At 37.4% G+C, this 24,023-nt stretch overlaps 1 protein-coding gene and 1 long non-coding RNA gene across 13 annotated transcripts in view; one reads left to right on the top strand and one right to left on the bottom strand.

Moving 5' to 3' along the window:
* LOC309645687 overlaps window positions 1–24,023 on the top strand; it is a 702,435-nt gene that overhangs the window by 473,361 nt on the left and 205,051 nt on the right. The gene's annotated exons all lie outside the window — the stretch shown is intronic.
* TNRC6A (trinucleotide repeat containing adaptor 6A) overlaps window positions 1–24,023 on the bottom strand; it is a 96,555-nt gene that overhangs the window by 62,474 nt on the left and 10,058 nt on the right. For 11 of the 12 annotated variants that reach the window (XM_082430920.1, XM_082430927.1, XM_082430928.1 and 8 more), the window contains 2 exons: window positions 11,659–11,746; window positions 3,902–3,923 (listed from right to left, as the gene is read on the bottom strand). The exons of the other annotated variant lie outside the window; for it this stretch is intronic. In XM_082430920.1, coding sequence (XP_082287046.1) covers window positions 3,902–3,923; window positions 11,659–11,746 — 110 coding nt within the window. The remainder of the gene's footprint in view (window positions 1–3,901; window positions 3,924–11,658; window positions 11,747–24,023) is intronic. 12 annotated transcript variants of the gene reach the window in all.

Raw genomic sequence — 24,023 nt, 5'->3', positions numbered from 1 at the left:
CACTTCATTCCCCTGCTGTTTCAAAGAGATACTCATCATATACATATTTTAGAAAGGAATTTCAAATATTCAAACGTTCAAATAGCTATGCTCCTTACAGTTTTTCAAAGTTCAAGTCACAAGGTAAGAATAAAATTTTCAGAAATTTCATTATGTCACTCATTATAATGGTCCACATTTTTATGAGATGACGCATGAGTCCACTGCACCAAGAAATAAACATCATATTGTTTTCATATAAGAAAGCTGGTCCAGAATTTAATTTATGACACCTTACAAAAATCCAGCTTTTATACAGTTTCACCACTGAATGAGAGCAGCATCAGTAGGTATTATTTAGTCGGGAACGGCAGTAGCCTTAGAAAAGGAAATAGCTCATTAAGGCAGAAGTCTACAGGGAGTGCCGGGCCTAACCAGTTATGCTCAGTCTGAGCACTAAAATCTTGACTCTTAACAACCAAGAAGGTTCTAGAGCTATGTGGTCCAATAAAATTTAAAATTCAGTTCCTCAGTCACATTAGCCACATTTCAAGTACTTAACAGCCACATGTGACTAAACCTGGGCTTTATATAGACTCTATAATACAGAAAGACAAAAATGATGCTGACAGTATAAACTATAATCCTGAATTAGGTGAATTCTCCTGATTTTTAAATGTTGGCAATCAATTAAAAATTTAAAGGGTAACAATAAAAACACTGTGTGGAGACCAGAGGAGATCAGGGAGAAATGACAACTAAACAAATTATCTTGCATTGGATCCTAGAACAGAAAAGTTAATGGAAGAAGTGGTGAAATCTAAATACAGTCTGGAGTTCAGTAATATCAACATATGTCAGTTTCTTAGTTTTGACAAATGTACCACAGAAATGTAAGATGTTAATAATGGGGAACTGGGTGAGGTCTATATGGAAACTCTCTGTACTATCTTTTCAACTTTTCAGTAAATCATAAATTATTCCAATAAAGTTTAGTAAAAAAAACAACTGTGTGAGCCAAACCCATATACCACAAGCCTCCAATTTATAATCTAATCACTGCCATAAACACCATATATTGTACACACCACGAAAATAAATACATTTTCATGAATCAGAATAAGTGTGACCAAGTATGAAGGGAGCTGCCATCAAAAGAAGGATGAAGTGAGTAAAATAGTTGGCAAAACAACACATAAAGCATTTTGAAGTGACTTTCATATACTCAGCCTAACATTCTCAGAATTGTGGAAAATCTAAAAAAAAGATTCAAATATGTTCATGTTTTATGTATGGATGTAAAAGAATGACTTACATTTGGAAAGGATATAAACAGTAGGTACTCAAAGATCATGTCTGAAGAAACAAATATCCATGGACCAGTTAAAAATCTAAGACAGAATATAAGTGAATGCCCCAAGCTTAATACACATCACAACATCCTAAGAAACTGGAAAGGGAAGGATCAAGGGCAGTAAGAGGGATCCATTAGAAGATGAGTTCTGAGAGGGTTAGAAAAGCTGAAAGGCATCCTTGGCTAAGAAATGGGATCAAAAAGAAACAAACAGGAATGAACATGAAAAAGATAAGAATGATCTGAAAAGTATAAAGGAGTGATGGGAAACAAGTTGGTTAGATCATGGGAGGTCAGATTAAAGAGGGACTTGAAAGTCAACCAGGAGTTTGGTTTTGAAGCAAAGCAACAAGGAACAACTTAACATTCCTATCCAGACGAGTGGTGTGAGAAAAGTGGAGTTTTAAGAAAATTAATTTGGTCATGTTCCTACTAAAATTTTTTTTTCTGGGGGCCACGCCGCAAGGCTTGCGGGACCTTAGTTCCCCAACCAGGGATGGAACCTGTGCCCCCTGCACTGGAAGCTCAGAGTCCTAACCACTGGACGGCCAGGGAATTCCCCATGTTCCTACTAAATTAATTTGGCAGTGCTACTCCCTATATCATTCCACATCCCTGTAACTTTCTTAGACATCCAAATTCAAAGCCACAATATCACCTTCAGGTCCTCTTCTGATCTCACCAGTTGCCAATCCTGTCAATTATATCTCAAACATCTGTCATCCATCTCCTACCTCTACTGTCAAGACCTCAGTTCAAATCCTCATTACCCTCTCTATTCCTTCTCTTCTCTCTCTGGTACTGCTCCTTTTTGGTGACACTAGACACAACTGACAAAGAAATGTTCTTAAAGCATAGCTTATGACCATGACCTCTAAGTGCAAGAACCTTTGCTAGCTCTCCACTCTTTAAGCAGCACGAAGTCCTCTGGTTCCCCCTACCTCTATGCCTATATTCGGCCCCTTCCCTTTAACACCCTTATACTCGTTCTCTGAATATTCCCTCTTCTTGTCCACCTGCCTCTTCTGCCCAGTGTCTTTTTTCTGTTAGCTCCATCTTTCAAATCCCTGCCCATCTTTCAACCAAAACTTTCCATGTTAAGTGACTGCTAGATTTAAAAGAATGAAAAAACAAATGATGTCACCCTCTTCTTAAGCTCTTCAGTGGCTCCTTGAGTACATTTAGCATATAAGGCCCTCTCTGACCTGGTCCCTGCCTACCTCCTTCAGAAAAACCCTTCAACCCTGACCACTTATCACTAGGTATTTAATGCTCTTGGAATACCACCAATGCACATAACATCACATTATGTCTTGTCTCTGTGCCTTCAATCATGCAGATCCCTCTGCCATTTCATTCTTTCTTTGACTGGCTGTCTCATCTTTAAGACTCACAACCTCAAAAAGGTCTTCCTTATCTGTTCTTGTTCACTCTCATACAGCTGCACCTAAAAATGTTACCTTAAGCAATGCCTTGGACTTCCCTGGTGGCGCAGTGGTTAAGAATCTGCCTCCCAATGCAAGGGACACGGGTTTGAGCCCTGGTCCGGGAAGATCCCACATGCCGCAGAGCAACTAAGTCCGTGCGCCACAACTACTGAACCTGAGCTCTAGAGCCCGCAAGCCACAACTACTGAGCCCGCACATCACAACTACTAAAGCCCACGCACCTAGAGCCCGTGCTCCACAACAAGAGAAGCCACCGCAATGAAGAGTTGCCCGCGCACCACAACGAAGAGTAGCCCCCGCTCGCCGCAACTAGAGAAAGCCCGCGCGCAGCAACGAAGACCCAATGCAGCCAAGAATAAAAATATAAATAAATAAATTTATTTTAAAAAAAGCAATGCCTTACCTTAACCTCTAATAAAAGCAAGCAGTTTTGAGTGCAGGTATCAGCCAAATGCAGAGATTATACTTTTGGTATAGCTTACGTAAAAATTCAGAATCTTTTGGCCTAACAAGTTCAGCATCAGAGAGCCCTACACCTTTCATTACAGGTAGTCAACTCCTGGGAAGGTGAAGAACTCCTGATTCAGGATGTGAGAGGAATTAGGTTCCTGTTTCCTTACCACCCTGAAGTCTTTTGCTTGGCATGTACTGGGGGCTGTTCAACCTGACCATAAGGTTAGCAATCTACTATTCTCAGTGATAATATAGAATGGATGTCACTGTCTGCCTACAGGAAGGAGTGGGGGACAATATTATACAGAGAACAAGGAATAAAGTCCTAAAGGTAGCTCCAGACAAGAAGACTTTTAGATGGAAGACTGAAGGAAAGGCACATGTGCTCAAAGACTCCAATCAAGGAAGTATGTTAGGAAGTGGTGTTTATTCTAGGAGATAAATGTAAGGTAGGTCTCGAAACAGTATATTTTTAAGGTGGTAATATATACTACAATAAATCATAAACCCCAAAAGATGACTCCACGGTGATGTCACTGAAGAAGTCTGTCCCCACCCCCTGTTCCTTTCATGCTCTTCTCTCTCCCATCCTGGAGGTGAATAAAAATGCATATCAACAACCTTCCTTTAATGAAAAAAGAATAAAAAATAGCTTTAAACAACGTACCTTTGATTTTTTGTTCAGTGGCCTAAAATAAAAACAAACAAACAAAAAACAATGTAATTATGAAACTGAAAGAAATGGATTGTTATGATAAAATGCTCATATATTACTATTACATAAGACATATACATTTTTATTAAATAAGGAATTTGTCATTTAGGTGAACTGCATAGGAAAAGATATGCAAAGAAAGCATGCTTTTCCCACAGATGTGCCCCATTGTCCCTGACACAATGTTTATTAGTAAAAAAAAAATTCTTGAAATGCTTTAGGCACAAAGCAGAAGAGACACCACTGTACGACAGTATATAATAATAATAATGATAAATGGAACTTCACTTCTCTCATCATTTAGCTTTAAAATTATATAACTGTCACCTTTACCTTTTAATGGCTCTAATGAGTTTTGCAAATGTTTAAAGGGCTTCAAATTTTCTTGTTTCACATGATAAAACATGAATTAAGTTTTCTGGAAGAAAAGCTGCATAAAGCTTCTTCGGCCAAATTAGTAATACATTTAACTCCTGGAAGTTAGGCTGCTACAGTTAAGCATGGTGAACGTTTAAGTATTTTTGGGTGGGAAAATTTTTGAAACATTTGTCACTTCTGACACATCTGACAATTCAATTAAAATTACTGTGTTCTAAAGTTAAACTGACATGGGCCCTGCTTCCCATGCCTGCCCCTACTTCCACTGTCTCTGACACAACAGGGAGAGGGGCTTGAGGACAGTAGGCCTGCCTCAAGGTGTCTGGCTCAAACTTCAAGGGCCTCAAAAAGAACTGATTACAGACAAAGGCCACAAGTGAAAATCAACTTTTTGATTATGCCCAACTGTGTGGGAATCCTAAAAAAAAAAAAGATACAAGGATAGGCAGGGAGGTGAGGGAAGATTGAATAATTACTAACTGAATAACCAGGAATTGTTTCTAAATGAAGATAAAGCTTTTCTTAACTGTCATAGGGCAGGATAATTCATTTTGCTTAGTCATATTAAATTGTTACCAAAAACACCATTTTAAAAATTATATCATTATAGAACTATATGGTAAAGAACTATATGGCAATTACCATAATACTGAAGCCACACCAAACAGTAATCTTTCCCCGGAAAGCCAGAGTCAATCTATGCACTGAAGCACTTTCCCAAGTTTTAGAGCACTAGTGACACATAAGATAATGGAGGCCCATCTTTTACTTTATATGGATCGAAAATTAAAAAAAAAAAAAAAATTGATGGAAGGACAATGGCAGAAGACCAGTCAACTAGCTTGAACACTTAATTTATTTCTGGAAGAAATTGTTTTTAAAATCTGGTAATAGAAAAATAGTCTTATTAGAGAGAACTCAGTATCTGAATACTTCCAAGTATTACAGGCATCACGTCAAACTATAAGATAACATAATTTTCTGAAACCCAAAAAATAAACACGGAAATTATTCTGCATGTTGAAAACAGATTTTATGTGTTGTTCTATGCGTTGTTTTGTTTTTTTGTTTAACTCACCTGGTCTCTTCCACGGTTTACTTCCAAAGGAAACTAGGCTACAGTACATAGAAACCATGACCACATTACTAAACCCCACGATATACAGTGTTGCTCTTCTAGGCCTTACAACATGAAGGATATCTACTATGCCAACCCCTTTGGGAAGAAAACCTCCATGTTGCTTGAGAACAATGATCAACCTCATTCAGTACTGTGTCATCTACAGAGAACAGCACCAAGGGGACACTCAAAGGAGTCTGCCCATCAGAACACCAACTGATCTAGTGAAAGAATGTAAGTAATAGAACCCAAGAGCTCCTGATTAGGAGGAAATGGAACTGAAAGAGTTCCATTTCGTTCAAATAGGTTTTGTTGGTTGGTCCAGGGAACTTGTGTATTACTCAAACTATTAAAAAGAGAATTTTCCAAGTGGGGTCAGTGATTTTAAGAATATTTGTCTGCACTGTTCAAAAAGGTGGCCACTATCCCCATGTGTTTACTGACCACTGAAACAGAGCTAGTGTGAAGTGATATGCACAAAATACATACCAGATGTCTATTATTTAGTATTTTTTAAAAAGGTAAATAATTTCACTGATAATATTTTATACTGATTACATGTTGAAATAGTAATATTTTGGATATATTGGGTTATATAAAATATATTAAAATTAACTTCAACTTTTTTTTGTTTGTTTTGTCTTACTTTTAAATGACCTTGTCATTTAAACCCTCTGGGTCTCAGTTTCCTAATCCCTCAAATGGAGGAAGAGAAAAAAAACCTGTTCTGCTTACCTTTTCAGGGCTATTATAGGGCTCAAGTAAAATATAAAAAGATCTTTTCTGGATAAATAATACTATTCAAACGTGAGGTATCATTGTGGATCTTGTACAACAGAATTAAAGGATTCTGGCAAACTGAGAGGCAAAAATATTTCTATTTTGAATATTTTTTTCTTAAAAACAAACAAAAAACCTGAGCTGTGATTCCACAAGCAATTATCACAATTGCCTCAGTTTATTAGTGAAGGCATCAGACAAGTGGCAGACACACCCATGCCAGGTCCATGCCAGGTGCTTTGTTTCTGTCAGGCTCTGCACCACTTATCCCAGCTCCTCGACCCGTAAGTATACCTCAGTGGTTAAGAGCTCAGAGTCTGAAGCCAGACTGCCTGGCTTTGACTCCTGGCTCCACCATTTACAGTGCGACCTTGGTCAAAATTAGTTAACTTCTCTAAAGCTCGGTTTCCTCACCTATAAGACAGGCAACAAAAACACCTACCTCAGAGTTGTTGTGAGGCTAAAAGGATTGAACTCATATAAAGAGCTTAGGGGGAAAAAAAAAAAAAGAGAGCACGCTTAGGACGGTGCCTAGCATACAGAAAGCATTCAACAGATATTCCCTAGTGCCCTGAATCTGAGTTATGCTTTGGCTTTCGCCCATGCTTTGGCTCCTTTCTCTCACAAACTTGACTCAAACTCACTCCCAGATCCCAGGTCTTACTTTTTTCCTCTTTTTCTAATCATCTAAAATGTCTTAACAGTGCCAGGTATTAGAAACTAAAACAAGGAATAAAGAATTAATAGTTTGATTCACTTATTTTAAATGAGATAATTACTGGTTAGAGATCTTTTCTGTGATTTCTCAGCAAGCAGCACACTGTCTAGAACCCAGGTGTGCTGAATGATTTTTTTAAAAAGATAAAAGAGAAGAGTAAGCTTAAATAAGGGCCAGGACTGTAAATACAATACCTAACTGCCCTCGATGAGTGCAATGCTCCAGGCCTGGTCATATTACCACTTAGGTTACTGAGAAAATTTGCTACTTAGACTGCTGAATATGATCTCTAGTCTCAGAACAAACAGCCTTTGGGAGACATAACTAGTAAATACTAAAATTTCCAAAAAGGAGGAATGAAACTGGAAGTTTTCTACAACGAAAGTCTAATTTAAGCTCGAAATGAGTACATTTAAATCCACAAAGCCTTTCATAAAAATCCCTTCAAGCTTTTAACACAATAACAAAAATATCCATGAACACTGACTTTTAAACGTTCTCAACCGAAAGGTCCCAATTTGTGTTGGTGCCTCCTTCCAACCCTCAACCATTATATGCTTTCTAGGAACTACAATTACATGTTTAAAGTAAAGTTTATACTAAATGATCCCTCTATAATTAACCTATTTCTCATCCTCCTTTTTCCTCCTCACTACATTTCCCTCAAGATTCCATCTAGAAATTTCTTCTAAAAACAGAACCTAGAGATAAATCCATGGTAACAACCTACTACTACTATTGCTACCCTTTTCTTAAGTACAGAAACTACATTCCTGTGCTATATCAAATTATTTTCTGAGCCTAGAATCAGAAGATAAGCAAATAGCCATAATTCTTAGATGTGAAATAGAAGGCTTTTCAAAAAATGAAAAATAAAAAATCATCCATTGATTTCTATTATTAACTAGAGATGTATGGAACTGAAATAAAATAAAAACCATGTAATTTTGTGTCAAAAAATTTTAAAGGAATTTAAATATTTAAATTGATATTTAACTAATTAACAAAATTAGAAAAACTATCATAGTACAAATAGTGCACTGAGCTTTGTTTGGTGTCTAATTGTTTATATAAGGAGTTGTGTATCTAGTTTTTTATTTAAAATAGAAATTAAATTAACTCTGGTCTGAATTTAAATTTCTTTAAAAGACCACAGTTAGGGACTGTTAAATCTGTTTTCTGTATTCATGGCATAAAGACTTATTAAATGCCTTATAAAAACCACCATATTATTTCCAGCTTTAAAGTTCACCTTTAGTTGGTGAAAAATAAAGTAAGAGTATAAGATAATGTTCTGTACCAAAAGGATAAAGCCATAGCACCGAGTTTTGGAAAACCTGGGGGAATTAGAAGATTTCAATTCTATTCCTGTTCTGTCACCCTGATGGTGACACTTAACTCATTTTAATGCTTGTGCTCCTTATACATAAAATGAATGGATTAAGACAGATAGTATCTGAAGTCTTTTTCAGAAACAAAAATATATAGTTTTTTTCAAAGTGTGCATAGGTTACATAAAACAAACAGATTGTTTTTACCATAGTGAATTCATGTTTCAACATTTATATAAATGGGCCTGTCTCCCTAGCTTATGGAGATCTCTGTCACCTACCTGGATACACCTGCTGGCTCCTACTACAGACAAAAGACAAGCTCCAGGAAACTTATGTTAAAACTCCTGTGACTCACAATCTTTCATATGGGCTATAAGTGTGCCAGCCTGGGATAGTTTTCCTTTTATTTTGTTTTTAAAGAGCTATGTGGTAACAGCCTACAGAAATACCAGCTGTCCTCATTTCACCAATGGGTTGTATTCAGATTCAGTTGTAAGCTGGTTAACTAGAGAACAGTCTTATTTACAGTGGCATTAGTCTACTAAGCTTAACATTTATTAGAGATATTAAATATTCCTTTATATTGTGTTCAATCACTAGATATTACTTTTTCTATAGGATACATAGGAATCCCTATCAATGCTGAAGATCTGACAAAAGAAAGGGGGGAAAAAAAAAAACCTCCCCATCTCTCTAATGGTCATGGAACCACATCTCTGATGATGGTTCCAGTGGGACATAGTTGGGGTGAGAGCCTGGAACCCTCAGTGAGGCAGGGATGGAGTGGTAAACAGTATGAAGAACTCACTTCAGATTTTGTGAGGGGCCAAATGCCACGAAAATCATCATTTGTGTGTTAAAGACACTGCCTTGGTGATTTAGATTTGGTTATAAAGAATATAAAGGTAAACTTTAACAATTAGAGTCATTTATTTATATACGTTACAACTTAAAAATTATACTCACATTACATATTTAAAAATACAATATTTAAAATTTTAGAAGTTCTCATTACAGGAAAAAAAATTCTCCAATTAAGTATGGATACGATTAACCAGATTTACTGCGGTGATCATTTCACAATACATACACAAATACTGAATTATTATGTTGTACAAATGAAACTATTAAAATGTTGTATATGCCAGTTATACCTCAATAAAAAAAAAAACACACTAAAGAAATCATTCGAGGGACTCCTCTCTTTCTTAGAATTTCCTCAGTAAATAGAGTAAATTCCAAATAAACATACTTCACTATATAATAACTTAAGGCCTCTTCTCTTGTCATTTCACATACATCCTGACTTACCAGCTAAATCTTAAACTCCTTAGAAGCAGGGATCAACATGGCCTAATGCATCACTCAGATGCTTGCCAAACTAATGATTCTACACAAAGTATACTCAAGCATCTTCCTCAATATATCTCAAGTTTCTTAGAGGCTCTTTTCATTAAGTAACTGGCCTTCACACACGGAACAAGAGTCTGATAAGCCTTCCTCCCAACCTTAGACTTACAGAGGACACAACTTTTTCATAACAAATCCTAAGCAAAGATTGATCAAATTGCAAAGACCATCCTATACCACCAACAGGCCTCTGACAACGGCCTAAGGCATCATCAATGCCAAACCTCTATACTAGGAATCTATTCCAAACCCTATAACAATTACCAATGAATCTCTTCCCATCACTCCTGAGTAAACAAAAGGCCGACAACAAGGGTCACCTATTAAATCAACTCATCCTCATCACTCTTAATCCTCCACAGTGCTCTGTACTCTGCTCTTCCCCTGTTTATTTGCTTCATCACACCCTAAACTCTGCAAGTTCAGAACTGAATTATATTTCTTTTCCCCTTTCTGTGTATCCCCTAGCCTGGTTAACTGCTCCCAAAATGTACTCAGCCACTCACTCTGGAACCTAAAAGTCAATCTAGGTTACTCTCCCTTCATATCCTTTCAACAAGTTCTGTGGATTCTTTTAATAGTCCCTTCACCAATAACTCAGCCTCTAGTTTCTACCCCTTCCAATCCAATTCCACAACTGGCCAAGGTTCTAAATACAATTCTAAAATACAAATTTTTATGTCACTCTACTAAAATGTCTTTGGTGTTTTCCCCAACACCCGATGGCCAAAATGTGAGAAGTGCCAACAGTTATGACCAACCCCTCCAGTCTCATCCCGACATTTCTACACTTGGCTCCTTCCCACCGCCACCCCCTGCAATCAAAACCCATACTTTAACACATACAGGCTATAGACACTTAATTCTCAGTTTATACTGCTGGAATCATTTTCCATTCTGCTCCTTATTCACTTGGCTAATTTCTATTCTAAGAAAATTTCCCTGTCCCTCTACCCCATTTCAGGCTGAGTTAAGCACTTCTCTCTGTGCTTCAACAGATCCCTACCTGCCATAGTTTTGTATCCTGTTTTTCTCTACTAAATAGTGTGGAGATAACTATGTTGCTCTAGTCTATATCCAGTTCCTAGCACAAAAAAGGTATATATTAAAAATTAAAATCATAACTTTTCATTAGAATACAGAAATGGAACAGTAACGTCACTGGGTCTTCTGGAACATTTTTAAGGTCCTTGAAACGCTGATGTAGTAGGAGATGAGTGCCTAACTCGGTTAACTGTCATCAGCCTCTAGTATTAATTTGGAAAAATCTTTACAGGCATGTTTTATTTTTCTGCAATTTGTGTTGCTTTGATTACAGTTTTTGATTAATGTATTGGTTAAAGATCTTCTGCAGCAATTATGTCTTTGGCTTATTTTTAAATATCCTAACATAATCTGCAAATTAAAAAAATCAGCCCATGTACTAAATAAAAAGAGAAAAGGAAATTGACACTTTGTTTCCTATTGTTTATTACTATTTCCTTTATTACTTTATTTTCTATTATGTGTATGTATTACATTAACTTATTTTATTCAACTCTCATTTTACAAAACATAAGGAAACTAAGGCCCAGAGAGGCTAAATAAAGTTGAAGGCCACACTGTTCTGTATGCTATGTGGGAGAGCCCGATTTCAAAGCCTCTCTATGCAGCTACAAATTCCATGCTCTTCTCACTATAAAATGATGTATTATGAAAACCTAGGAACACCTAATCGAAAAATAAAGACCTATGCAAAGCACTTACCTTCGAAAAAAATTATTGGCAAAATCAAATAACTATGCATTAAATTGTACACACTTAACAAGTTACTATTAATGCATATTCAAAGACATTAAATATTAAAATGAATCTCCACTGAAGTTAAAACATTAAATCAAATGCTTTAAATAATCCGATAAGAGTAATTTTCTTTTTTAATCTATGTTTAAACTGCTTAATATAAATAATTAGTTTATACATATACTACCTTCTTTTGAGCAGCTTCCTTCTTTTTCTTGTCGTCTTTTTTCTTTTTCTTTTCTTCCATCAACTGTTCTTCTTCTTGCACTAAATCCCTGAACCACACAGTTGCAATTAACTTTCCCAAAATGAATTAATAACAGTAATGTTGCATATAGATTCATTTTCACTCTTATTAGAAGTAAAGACATGGCAAATTATTCTTTTATCATTCATTGAAATAAAACACAACTTGCAACCTCAGTCTAACTATACAGCCACTGCACAGTACTTTTCTTTAGTAAGCCACAAGTAGTAGAGCTTTTATCTTAATGTTATATCAAGGAAGACAACCTAAAGTTAGCAAATTTTACACTGGGAAACAAGCAACTGCCTCCAATTCTAGAATGTAAACAACATCTCATGAGCAGAGTTACCTTGCTTCTGGCCCCAATTATCAATTAGTAGCTAATGGCAATGCCTGGAACCTTCCCCACAATCCTCTCCTGACCAGGTATCTGGGGTATCTTCAGCTCTCCTTGCTCTAAAAAGCTTTATACCTATTTTTAGAACACAACTTATTCATAAATAGATGACTTGTATTTTAGCATTATACTAATTTCATATCCTATAAACATTCTAAACTATTCTATCAATACTTGGGAAACAATCCATAATGCACTAACATATGTAAGTTTGTTTCAATTCTTAAAATCAGAAATGTTCAAATTTGTCAACAGAACCTCTGGCTCGGGATTTCAAAATGAATGGGCAAATGTATTTGTCTTCTCCTTTCTACTCTCCCTCACTGAAATGATAGGGAAAAGGGTACTAGATCTATTCAGAGCTGATGAATAAACAAGAGCAAAGGAAGCTGCAACCTAAGAATAAACACAAGAGAAGTCTTAAACGGCTGTATGTGCCATCCTCTGGTAGAGCTCCAGAGAGGCTCCAAGATTAGAGCTGGTTGAGCAGAAATAGGCACAGAGCAAAGACTGCATAAGGAATAGAAAGGCCACAACTACTCAGCTCTTTCCATCCACTTTCCATTCCTATATGGCTACATGGCCACAGGTAGCAGATGCATTTAAATCCAGCCTAAAACCAAAAAACCAACTCTCAAGTGAAGCCTAACGATCAACACCCTTCACATACACAGGGCTCCCCATCAGCATACCCCCAGCCCTTTCAAGGTAGGGGGCTACTGGGTAATGAAATCTACACAAAGTTGGAGGAAACATACTCAAGTTACCTACATTAATTACCCTAGAGTCTAGAACCTAAACCTTCATTCATAGTATCAAAAGACAACCAAAAATCACGAGATACTTAAAGAAAATCAATACACAAAGAAAAAGTACCTAACTCTGCACTGAGGAAGCTTTCCAGAGGGGACATTATGAATACCAGGCAGAGAAGGTTCAAGGGACATGAACTAGACACTTGGGAAACTGTAAATAATTCATTAAGGCTGGAATGCATATGGCAGTGGGGATGCAGTAGAAGATAAAATGGGAAACACAGACAAATACATACAAAACTAGAAGGGGTGCTATAGGTGCATTCCATTGAGATTACACAAAACTTAAGTTGGCTTTGCTGATGGAAGAAACTGAGAGGAGACGCAGGGAGACCATGAAAAACAAAATGAGTGACATTATGTAAATTGATGATAATTTAGTAAAGTATACAACTGCTAAAATCAGAAGTTGGAAGAAGAGGATGGTAACTGTTGCTGTATTTCATTCCGTTTTGTTCAAAGCAGCACTGTCATGTGGCTAATGGAGTAGCAAAACAGATTCAAGCCAACTGTAACCATGACTCATTCTCTAGCGTTCTGTGTGAGGGAGGTAATGAGAGTGAGCAAGCTCACTCACTGTAATCCTGGAAGCCAAGGCTGAGACAGCCACAGCATGTGAGAGAAAGAGTAAATTCGTAAACAAAAGCAAATAAGTGACATCATTGTCATGTTACTCAACCAAAGCTGTTTACTAGCTCCAAATACCTAAACTCCTTCAGCCTCAGTTTCGTCATCAAAACTGGGGATAAATTACCTTACGCATCTACTTCCTAGCATTTTTGTAAGGTTTAAATGAAGAATGCTTACTTAACACATTTGAGTAAGACACTCAAATGCCTAGTCAGGAGCCCCTCTCACCAATTCTCAGTGGCATCTCTAAGACTGTACTCAGTCTACTTTTGTCAAGATATTTAGGGTCACTTATTATGCAGAAACTCAGGAATCTTTAGCATTTGTTCTTTGTGTTTGCCTGTGAATTACAGACAAGTCCTTTTCTAACCTTGTTCTACATCACTATAATTTTACTCTACGGGATGTTCCTTTACTATTTACCCGGAATTTTTTTCTCCCTTCTCAAACTTCATTTTGAAGACTTTTTGATGACATTAGCAAATGTTTTCTTGACCAAAACTGGTCTCTTTAGTACTTAAAAGATGAACCATATTTCCTCAAGGAAATATTATAGTATCAGTTGATACCAGAAGCATAAGAGAAAAAAGTTCTCTTCTTCAACACTGTCATCACCACCAACTAACCACACATTTCCCACATCTCCTTCAGAAAGCCAACTGGAAAAAAATATATAAATATACCCAAACACTTCGACTTTCAGAATTTAAATGCTAGTAGAGAGTCATTTAAGATATTTAATTCTATCTTTCACCATACCTATCAAAAGGAATAAGGGTTGATGGATTTGATAGGTCTAAATTGTCCATGTTGTACATGCTAAGTTGCACATGCTCCACAAAGACAACATTCCAGTCAGCAATCATTCATCCCTTGAAAGTTAGTAGCAAAATATCTCAAATATGCAAGTTCTGGATCTAGGAATGAGAACAAACCTCTGAGTGATTAAAATGTTACAGTGACTATGCTGGGCAGTTTATTTTCCCATTTGTCACTTTTTTTTAATGATAGGGACAGGTTTCCCTTCTATAGATGAAGAAACTGAAGCTCAGAAAGGTTAAGTGACTTGTCCAAGGCCATATGGCTAGTATACAGTGGAGTAAGGATTCAAATCTTGGTTCCCAAAGTCATGGTCCTTCCTTTCCCCTACACCATAATACCTCCCAAAGTACTAGCTCTCTTTTCAGGAGCCACAGAGAATAATCCTTTTCCTTTAGATAGGTTAAGTGATAGATCTTCTCACTTTTATCTTTTCTCCAGACTGTGTGCCTCCACAATCCTTTTCTTATTTCCTTCCACCTTTTATAAGAACACTTAAGAACAATGTACTACAGGAAATACAAAGTACTGGAGTTCCAAAAACCATGGGGTATATAATCAGGAGCAAGAACTGCAGAAGACTCAAAGACAAAGACTAAACAACCACTGGTTTTAACAAGAGGGGACCAGGCATTGGTGATATTTAAGACAGCAATTTCAGTATTTTTTATTTTATGAATGTTTGTGGGAGGACAATGTGGGAGAAACAACTAGACCACAACTAGTGAATAGTTGTAAGGTCCATATTTGAGGAGTTCAATATTTTTGTGGGGGTTTTTTGTTTGTTTAAGAAGAGAGAGAAGTAGGAGAGTAGCTAAAAGGCTATCAGAAGTGAGCAAAAATGCCTGTCTTTTTAAAAAAAACACTCATGAAAAATGCAAGGTGCATGACAGAGTACATAGTACTCTATCATTTGTGTATAAAGCGAGAGAGCCTATGTATTCATATTCATCTGTATGTGTCTAAAATGACTCTAAAAGAACACCTGAGAAACTAACAGTAATTGTGGGGGAGGAAGCAGAAGGAACTAGGCATCTGGGGCCCGAGAGGAAGGGAGATCTCACTGTATAAACCTTTTCATACAGTATTTTAGTTTCTGAGCCATGTAAGTATTCAAAAACTTAAATATTAAAATTTTTCCAGTATTAATATTAAATTTTAATATTTAAAAAGTAAAAGGCTAGGGCTTCCCTGGTGGCACAGTGGTTAAGAATCTGCCTGCCAATGCAGGGGACACGGGTTCGAGCCCTGGTCCGGGAAGATCTCACATGCCATGGAGCAGCTAAGCCCGTGCACCACAACTACTGAGCCTGTGCTCTAGAGCCCGCGAGCCACAACTGCTGAGTTCGAGCGCCACAACTACTGAAGCCCACGCGCCTAGAGCCTGTGCTCTGCAACAAGAGAAGCCACCGCAATGAGAAGCCCACGCACCGCAACAAAGAGTAGCCCCCGCTTGCCGCAACTAGAGGAAAGCCCATGCGCAGCAACGAAGACCCAACGCAGCCAAAAAAAAAGTAAAAGGCTGTTCTGTTTCTGGTTTGCTCGGAGATTCAGTCATGAATGCATGCTATATTCTGTTAGATTTCTTTTCTGTATCTATTGAAATGGTTACAGAATTTTTGTCTTTTGATCACTGATAAGATTAACTCTATCGATGGATTTTCTAGTATTGAACCAAGCTTTGTACTTCCTAGTATAAAGCCAATTCAATATATTATTTTTTAAAATAAATTGCTGAGTTTTCTTTCTAATAAAGGCAAAAAACTATAATGCTACACTATTTTTTAATACTAATTTCATTGGCAAAAATGTTCAAGAATAACAATATCCAGTGCTGGCAAAAATGAAAGTTAAGAGGTTCTTGCTTATATTACTGGTAGAAAACTACTATAACCTTTTGGAAAGTATTGTGGTAACAGTTTTAAAAATTAAAGTTACACATAATCTGAGACTTCCCTGGTGGTCCAGTGGGTAAGAATCCGCACTTCCACTGCAGGGGGCACTGGTTCAATCCCTGGCTGGGGAACTAAGATACCTCGTGGTGCGGGTGGGACGTGGGGGGGGGGGGGGGGGGGAGGAAGGGAGGGAGGGAGGGAGGAAGGAAGGAAGGAAGGAAGACATAACCTAACCAGCCACCCCATGCTTCAGAATGTGTCTTACAGAAATAAAGCACTAGTACACAAGGCCATATGCGTATGAAGGTTCACTGCAAGGTTCACAAGAGCTGAAAAGCAGAAAAGTTGAATGTCCATCAATAAAGAAATGGCTTTATAATAGCATAGCATATTGTATTGAAAAGAAGTTGATCTGTTTATTGATTTGAAGGAATGTCCCTAACATTGTTAAATGAAAAAAAAGCAATTTGCGGAACTGTGAACAGTGTTAGCCCATATTTTTTTAAAGTTGTCTGTATATTTGTATAACTTTATACAAATTTAAGGAAAGACATGAGGAAATACCCTCCTGAACTAGGACATCAGAGTAACCTCACAACTGAACCAACTGTTTGGGGAAATTGTGACTTTTTTAAAAAGCATATCCCCATGGAAAATGTTATGGTAAACATGCATTATTTTTGTAAATTAGTACCAAAAAAATGTTTTTTAAAAACATCATGTCTAGGATTTGCTTTTACTACTCCAGGCCCCACCCTATCTTCCCAAAAAAGGAAAACAGAAAAATGAAACAAGATTGACAAAATGTTGACAATTGCTGAAACTGGGTAATAGGTATATGAAAGTTCTTTACTCTGTTCTATTTTTGTGTATGTTTGAAATTTTCCATAATAAAAGACAAAAATGATCACAAGCCTCCACCCAAATGATTAAAGACAACAAGGTGGGAGATTAGAGATAGATGAAGCAGATAACTGTGTGAACCAAGTGTCTTGGGAACAGGAAGAGAATGGGTAAGACAAGTGTCCATAATGGCAGCAAGACAGACCTGGGATCTAGAAAGCCGATCCTGGAACTGCTCTTCCTGATGCTTGGTCAGTTTTCCCTACATTCCCAAAAGGAGTATCATTAAAAGCAATCATTTCCAAAGGATACTCTTGTAAACTGCTGTTGGATATGTACTAGCAAGGACCTCTGGTGAGCAACTTAGAAGTATCTATTAATACTAAACTTTTAAATGTCACTATGTTTATGACCCATCAATTTCAATCTAAGCTTCTACAAAAGGAAATGTACAAAAATAGATACTGTGAAATAACAGCCTAAAAGCCAATCAATAGGGAAAAATTAAACAAATCATAATGTACTCATACCATGAAATACTATGCATTAGTTAAAAAAAAAAAAAAAAAGGAGGGGAGTTATAGATTTCCATGATGTGCAGAAAGGAGTTATTAACACAGCAGGTTTGAGACTGTGATCCTAAGAAAGGACTGCAAGGTTGGCCACTGGCTGGTGTCAAGGAACTTGGATTTCAGGGAGGTTCCCACCAATCCCTAACTGATATGGGTAAGCTTAGTACAAACAGTACAGTTATGCTGAAAGCCTACTTTTTTTTATGGCAGTTGGGAATTTTGGTACACGTTAGGCAGAGGGTACCTACATAACCAGCCCCTAAGAAAACCCCTAGGCACTGAATTTCTAATGAGCTTTCCTGGTAGACAGTTTACATATGTTATCATAATTTGATGCTAGAGAAATTAAGCACATCCTGTGTGACATCACAGGGACAGAAATCTTGGGAGCTTACACCTAGTTTCCTCTGGATTTTGTCCAATGTGTCTTTTCCCTTTACGGATTTTGTTTTGTATACTTTCACTGTAATGATTCACAGCCATGAGTATGACTATATGCTGAATCCTGTGAGCCTTCCTAGTGAATCATCAAACCTGAGGGTGGTCTTGGGGAACCCCCCCAAATGTGGCCTTAAAGAAAAGATCTCTAAGACACACTGCTGAGTTGAAAAAAGATCAAGGTCCAGATCAGTATATCACTTGTTAGAAAAACAAAAACAAAATCCCATTAAAAAAAGTACACATCCACAGGATAGCAAGGAAGCAGATCCTCAAGGTACCTGGATGATCTGACTCTGCATCCAAATCATTTAATAATAACCTACACAATGTTTAATCAATAAATCAATAAGAATGTGCCTGGGGATTCCTAAAGTCAAGCAGTCTGCTGTGTACTGGGAGAACCCAAGTAGAATACATGGTTTTAAACTACAATTTTGTAGGAACAACAACTGAACACACCCGCAATATGGAAACAGGAAATCATTTGGTAGAGGCCATAAGCAAGTTCAGGAAAATAAGACATGCATATGAGCTGTCACAGCTAAGCAAAGCTTCATGGAGCAGTAAGAAGTTGATCTGGGTCTTAAAGCAGAGGCAGGATTTCTAAAGAGAGGTGGGCTTTTTCAAGCAAGGGAGCACGAAAGGGCACGGACACCAGCAAAGCATGGAGACCTGTTAGCACGGCAACTGCAGGGGCCGGTGTCGACTGGGATAGAAAAGGGAGGAAAAGCACTGGGTAAAAGCAGGAAATAAATGTGCTAAATAGGGTGAGAAGGCTGTTGCAGTAATCCAAGTAAAAGCGCTATGTCCTGAACCATGGTGGTGGCAAGTGGAAATGAATAGCAAAGAATAAATCCAAGATAATCACAAGAAATTGGAATAGTTGACAATATTAATAAGAATGACAAAAGAGAGACAGGTTAATGACAACTCCAGACTGCAGAAAGCAAAAATTTTTAAATGGAGGCGCTGCTGTTAGAAATGATAATAGAGGGGCTTCCCTGGTGGCGCAGTGGTTGAGAATCTGCCTGCTAAGGCAGGGGACACGGGTTCGAGCCCTGGTCCGGGAAGATCCCACATGCCACAGAGCAACTAGGCCCGTGAGCCACGACTACTGAGCCTCCGCGTCTGGAGCCTGTGCTCCGCAACAAGAGAGGCCGCGACAGTGAGAGGCCCGCGCACCGCGATGAAGAGTGGCCCCCGCTTGCCACAACTAGAGAGCCCTCGCACAGAAACGAAGACCCAACACAGCCAAAAATAAATAAATTAATTTTAAAAAGGAAAAAAAAAAAAAAGAAATGATAATAGAAAATAGGGGGTTACTTTCCACAGGGCCCAACTAGCCTATCAGTCACAACTTACCATAAGTCAGCTCACCTTCACACAGAAGCCAACTGTATGTTACAAGCTAGTTTTGAAAATAATTTCACATCTTCTGCCAAAAAATGTTCACCTACTTTTTCCCTTACACTTTATTCTGTATTCTCCCAGCCTTCCTGCTTCCCCTTTTCCTATCTGCTTGTCAGCCTCTTTTTTCCTCCTTCTTGTCCTCCTATGCCTAAATTAATCACCAAAGCCAGTCTAGCACCACACAACAGAAGTCACTGGTAACCTTCAAAGCTATAATTTCACTAGATAGTAAAGATGGAAACCAAACTGCCGCGAGAGGTTAAGAGTGATCAGATTTTCAAAAATTTAGCCATGATATGAAAAAAAAAAAACAGGATAAAACTGAAGTTTTTTTTTTTAAATAAGGAAGACTAGTACTTATTTGGAAGTAGAAAAGGGGTTAAGGAATAAAGGTATCAGAGAAGGTGATAATAAATGGGGTAACACAAGAGAAGCTTGTTTACAGTCACAGGTAGTTTATACCTGCAAATGCTAAAGTAGTCAAATAAAATTGATACACCCATAAAACGGAATAACTACGCTGCTGTAAAACAGATAAGGAAGGCCTCCATATTCTGATATGAAAGGATCTGAAAGGTATATAGTTAACTGGGGAAAACACTAAGGTTCAGTATACTATCTTTTGTGTTAAAAGTGGGGAAGAGATAGGAATATATATCCCTCATATGCTTGTATTTGCGTAAAGGAATTCTAGAAGCACACACATACAGAAACTAATAAAAATACCTATTTGTGATAGAAATATGTGGAGAAAAGAGGACAAAAGACAGGGTGGCAGCAACACTGTGTGTTTCTAGATAGCATTTGATTTTGAACCATAAAGCATAGGCAGGTAGTGAAGCATAGGTGGTAGTGAAGTCAGCATATCTTCCTCTTAAGAATGAAGAGAAAATAAGAAAATAGGATATGATGAGACAGCAGTGAAGACACAGAGGACACATAGTCCGGATCTCCTCAAAAAGCAGGAGGCTGAGCTTGAAGGCGGCTTCTACTGGCCTCATCAACTAAGCAATAAAATAATGCTAGTAAAGGATTACAACCCACTGAATAAATGAAGAATCCATGCGTCCCTACTGATGTGAATAAATGAATGAATGGATGAATTAACAGGGTAAAGGGACAGATCATACAGTAGAATGTCAACTAATGTAGCAAAAATAATGGACTTAGAAAATCACTATTTAGCAATCCATTGACTCAGGCAAGAATCTTGATGAGAAATAATATATTTACATAGTCTCAAAGTACTCCCAACAATATAATTATTAATTACAAAGAGAAAGTACTAACTTTACAGTGGTGAAACCTGACATATACCAAGTAGTTGGTATTCAACTTACCCAAGTAGTGTAAGTTACCATCGCCAATAATGAGATAAATGGACATGATGCACCTCCTTATGTGAGGCACTAAGCAAAACAACATCAGTCCTGTGCTATTCCTGCCAAAAACACATAATGTAAATCTAATCAAGAGGAAACATCAGACAAATATAGATTGAGGGACAGTCTACCAAATAACTAACCTGTACTCTTTAAAAAATATCAAGGTCTTCAAAAACAAAGACAGACTGAGAAACTGTTCGAGAATACAGGTGACTAAACAAACTTGAAAACTAAATGCAGCCTGTATTCCTAGATCGAATCTCTGACCAGAAAGAAGTTTTGTTTTTTTTAAATTTGCTCTAAAAGATATTACTAAGACAACTGGCAAAATTTGAGTAAGATCTGCAGATTTGCTATTAAGACTGTACTGAATAATACTTTTCCAATTTTGATAATGGCACTGTAGTTACTAAGAAAATGTCTTTGAATTTAGGAAATAATTATTTTATTTTTAAATTGAAATATAGTTGATTTACAATGTTTCAGGTGTCCAGCAGTGAGTCAGTTTATACACAAACACACGCACACACATTCTTTTTCAGATTCTTTTCCATTATAGGTTACTATAAGATATTGAATATAGTTCCCCGTGCTATACAGCAGGTCCTTGTTGTTTATTTTATATATAGTAGTGTGTATATGCTAATCCCAAATCCCTAATTTATCCCTCCCTCCCCTGCCCTTCAGTAACCATAGGTTTGTTTTCTATGTCTGAGTCTGTTTGTTTTGTAAATGAGTTGATGTGTATTATTTTTTTAGATTACATATATAAGCGATATCATATAATGTTTGTCTTTCTCTGACTTACTTCACTTAGTATGATAACCTATGTTTGCAGCAACATAGGTCCACCCATGTTGCTGCAAATGGCATTATTTCATTCTTTTTTTATGGCTGAGTATGTTAGGAAATAAATAAGTTTTTAGGGGTAAAGGGACATCATGTCTCTAAGTTACTCTTAAATGGTTCAGGAAAAAACCCAGTGTGCATGTAAAAGAGAATGAGAAAGCAAAGGTGGTTAAATATCACCATTTGAGGAACACAGATGGAGGCTATTCAGGAATTTTTTGTCTATTCTTGTAAAATTTCTCTCGGACTGAAATTATTTTCAAATAAAAAGCTCAGGTCGAGGATAGTGATATTAGAATTTTAAAAGAACTGGAACCCCCCACCGTAGTGACAGGAGCACTGTACAGTTTACAAGGTGCTCTGAAGAGATCATCCATTTTGAACCCACAACGCCAAAACACAGAATTTATGTTATTCCCATTTGACACTAAAAGAAACCAAGGATTGGAAGCTCTAAGTGACCTGTGTAGTATAAGACAATGGTAAAGGCTGACCCCAAATCTGGTTTGCTAAACTACTCTCCTAAATCTGCACCTCTTTTGAGGCTTAACAATTACTAGTTCCTTCATAATTCTTTCCAACTCATACAGAACTCACCCTTGACCTCTGATTAAACAATGCTCATTTTCTAATTATTTCAGATGTTAATCTCACTCTTCCAAATAGAACTAATTACTGTTCTGGGGATAAAAACCAGTTCTACTTATATTAGTACTCCAATTTAATACCAATTCCTTCTTCCCTGCTGTTACTAACACTCTAACCCCATCCACCACCACACATGCACTCCTGTCACTCTTTCTTCTACCCACATTCTACTTCTTTAAGGACCAGTTTAAATCCAGTCTATTCAAGCAAGCATTTCCTGGGCAGCACAGCATGAGGTTAAGAGCTCTGGCTCTGATCCCAAAGAGGTGTGGGCTTAAATCTCAACTCCACTACCGACTTGTGTAAGCAACTTGTTTAATTTCTCTAAAGCCTCCATCTCCTCGTTTATAAGAGGTCTTAAACTGCACCTCCCTGAGAGGGTTGTTGTGAAGATTAAATTAGGTAATGCAGAGGAAGTGCTTAAGAGATGCACATAAGTGTACACTAAACATTAGCTACAAGAAACTAGGTACAAAATATGGCACTAAACTAACATTAGGACACAAAGAAGACTGCGACCAAAGAAAGGAGAGGATACGGTAGAAAACGGAATTGACACACCTCTTAGAATGGCTGTCATCAAGAAGACAAGAGGTAACAAGTGTAACAAGTGTTGGTGAGGACATGCAGAAAAGGGAACCTTTGTGCACCGTTGGTGGGAATGTAAATTGGTGCAGCCACTATGGAAAACAGTATGGAGGTTCCTTAAAAAACTAAAAATACAACTACTAATGGCCCAGCAATCCCACTTCTGGGTATATATCCAAGAGAAATGAAAACAGGATATCAAAAAGATATCTGCACTCCCATGTTTACTGCAGCATTATTCACAAGATATAGAAACAACCTAAGTGTCCATCAATGAATGAAGAAGGTGTTGTATACACATACAAAGGAATAATATTCAGCCTCGAGAAAGAAGAAAATTCTGCCATTTGCAACAACATGGACGAACCTTAAGGGCATTATGATGAGTAAAGTAAGTCAGACAGAGAAGGACAAATACGATATGATTATCACTTATATGTGGACGCTAAAAAACCTGAACCTGCAGTTACCAGGGGCTGGGGGATAGGAGAATTGAGGAGATGTTGTTAAATAGTACAAACCTGCAACTCCTGAAACTAAGGGGAATAAGTTCTGGAAATCTAATGAACAGAATAGTGATTATAGTCAACAATACTATGTTATATGCTTCAAAGTTGCTCAGAGACTGGATTTTAAATGTTCTCACCACAAAAAAGAAATGATAATTATGTGACATGATAGAGGTGTTAGCTAATGCTTCAGTGGTAATCATATTGGAATACTGTAGACCCTTGAACAATGCAGGGGTTAGAGGCACTGATCACATGCAGTCAAAAATCTGCATATAACTTTACAGCTGGCCCTCCAAACCCACAGTTCCACATCTACCGATTCAACCAACCACAGATTGTGTAGTACTGTAATATGTATTTAGTGGAAAAAAAAAAATCCACATATAAAAATCCACACAGTTCAAACCCATGTTGTTCAAGGGTAAACATGCATATAAATATTTCAAATCAGCAAGCTGTACACCTTAAACTTGCACAAAGTTAGATGTCAATTATATCTCA

This window comes from Balaenoptera physalus (assembly GCF_965194825.1).
Source record: "Balaenoptera physalus genome assembly, chromosome: 16".
NCBI lineage: Eukaryota > Metazoa > Chordata > Mammalia > Artiodactyla > Balaenopteridae > Balaenoptera > Balaenoptera physalus.
The sequence above is the reverse complement of the archived record's forward strand: the minus strand, read 5'-3'. Positions and strand labels throughout refer to the sequence as shown.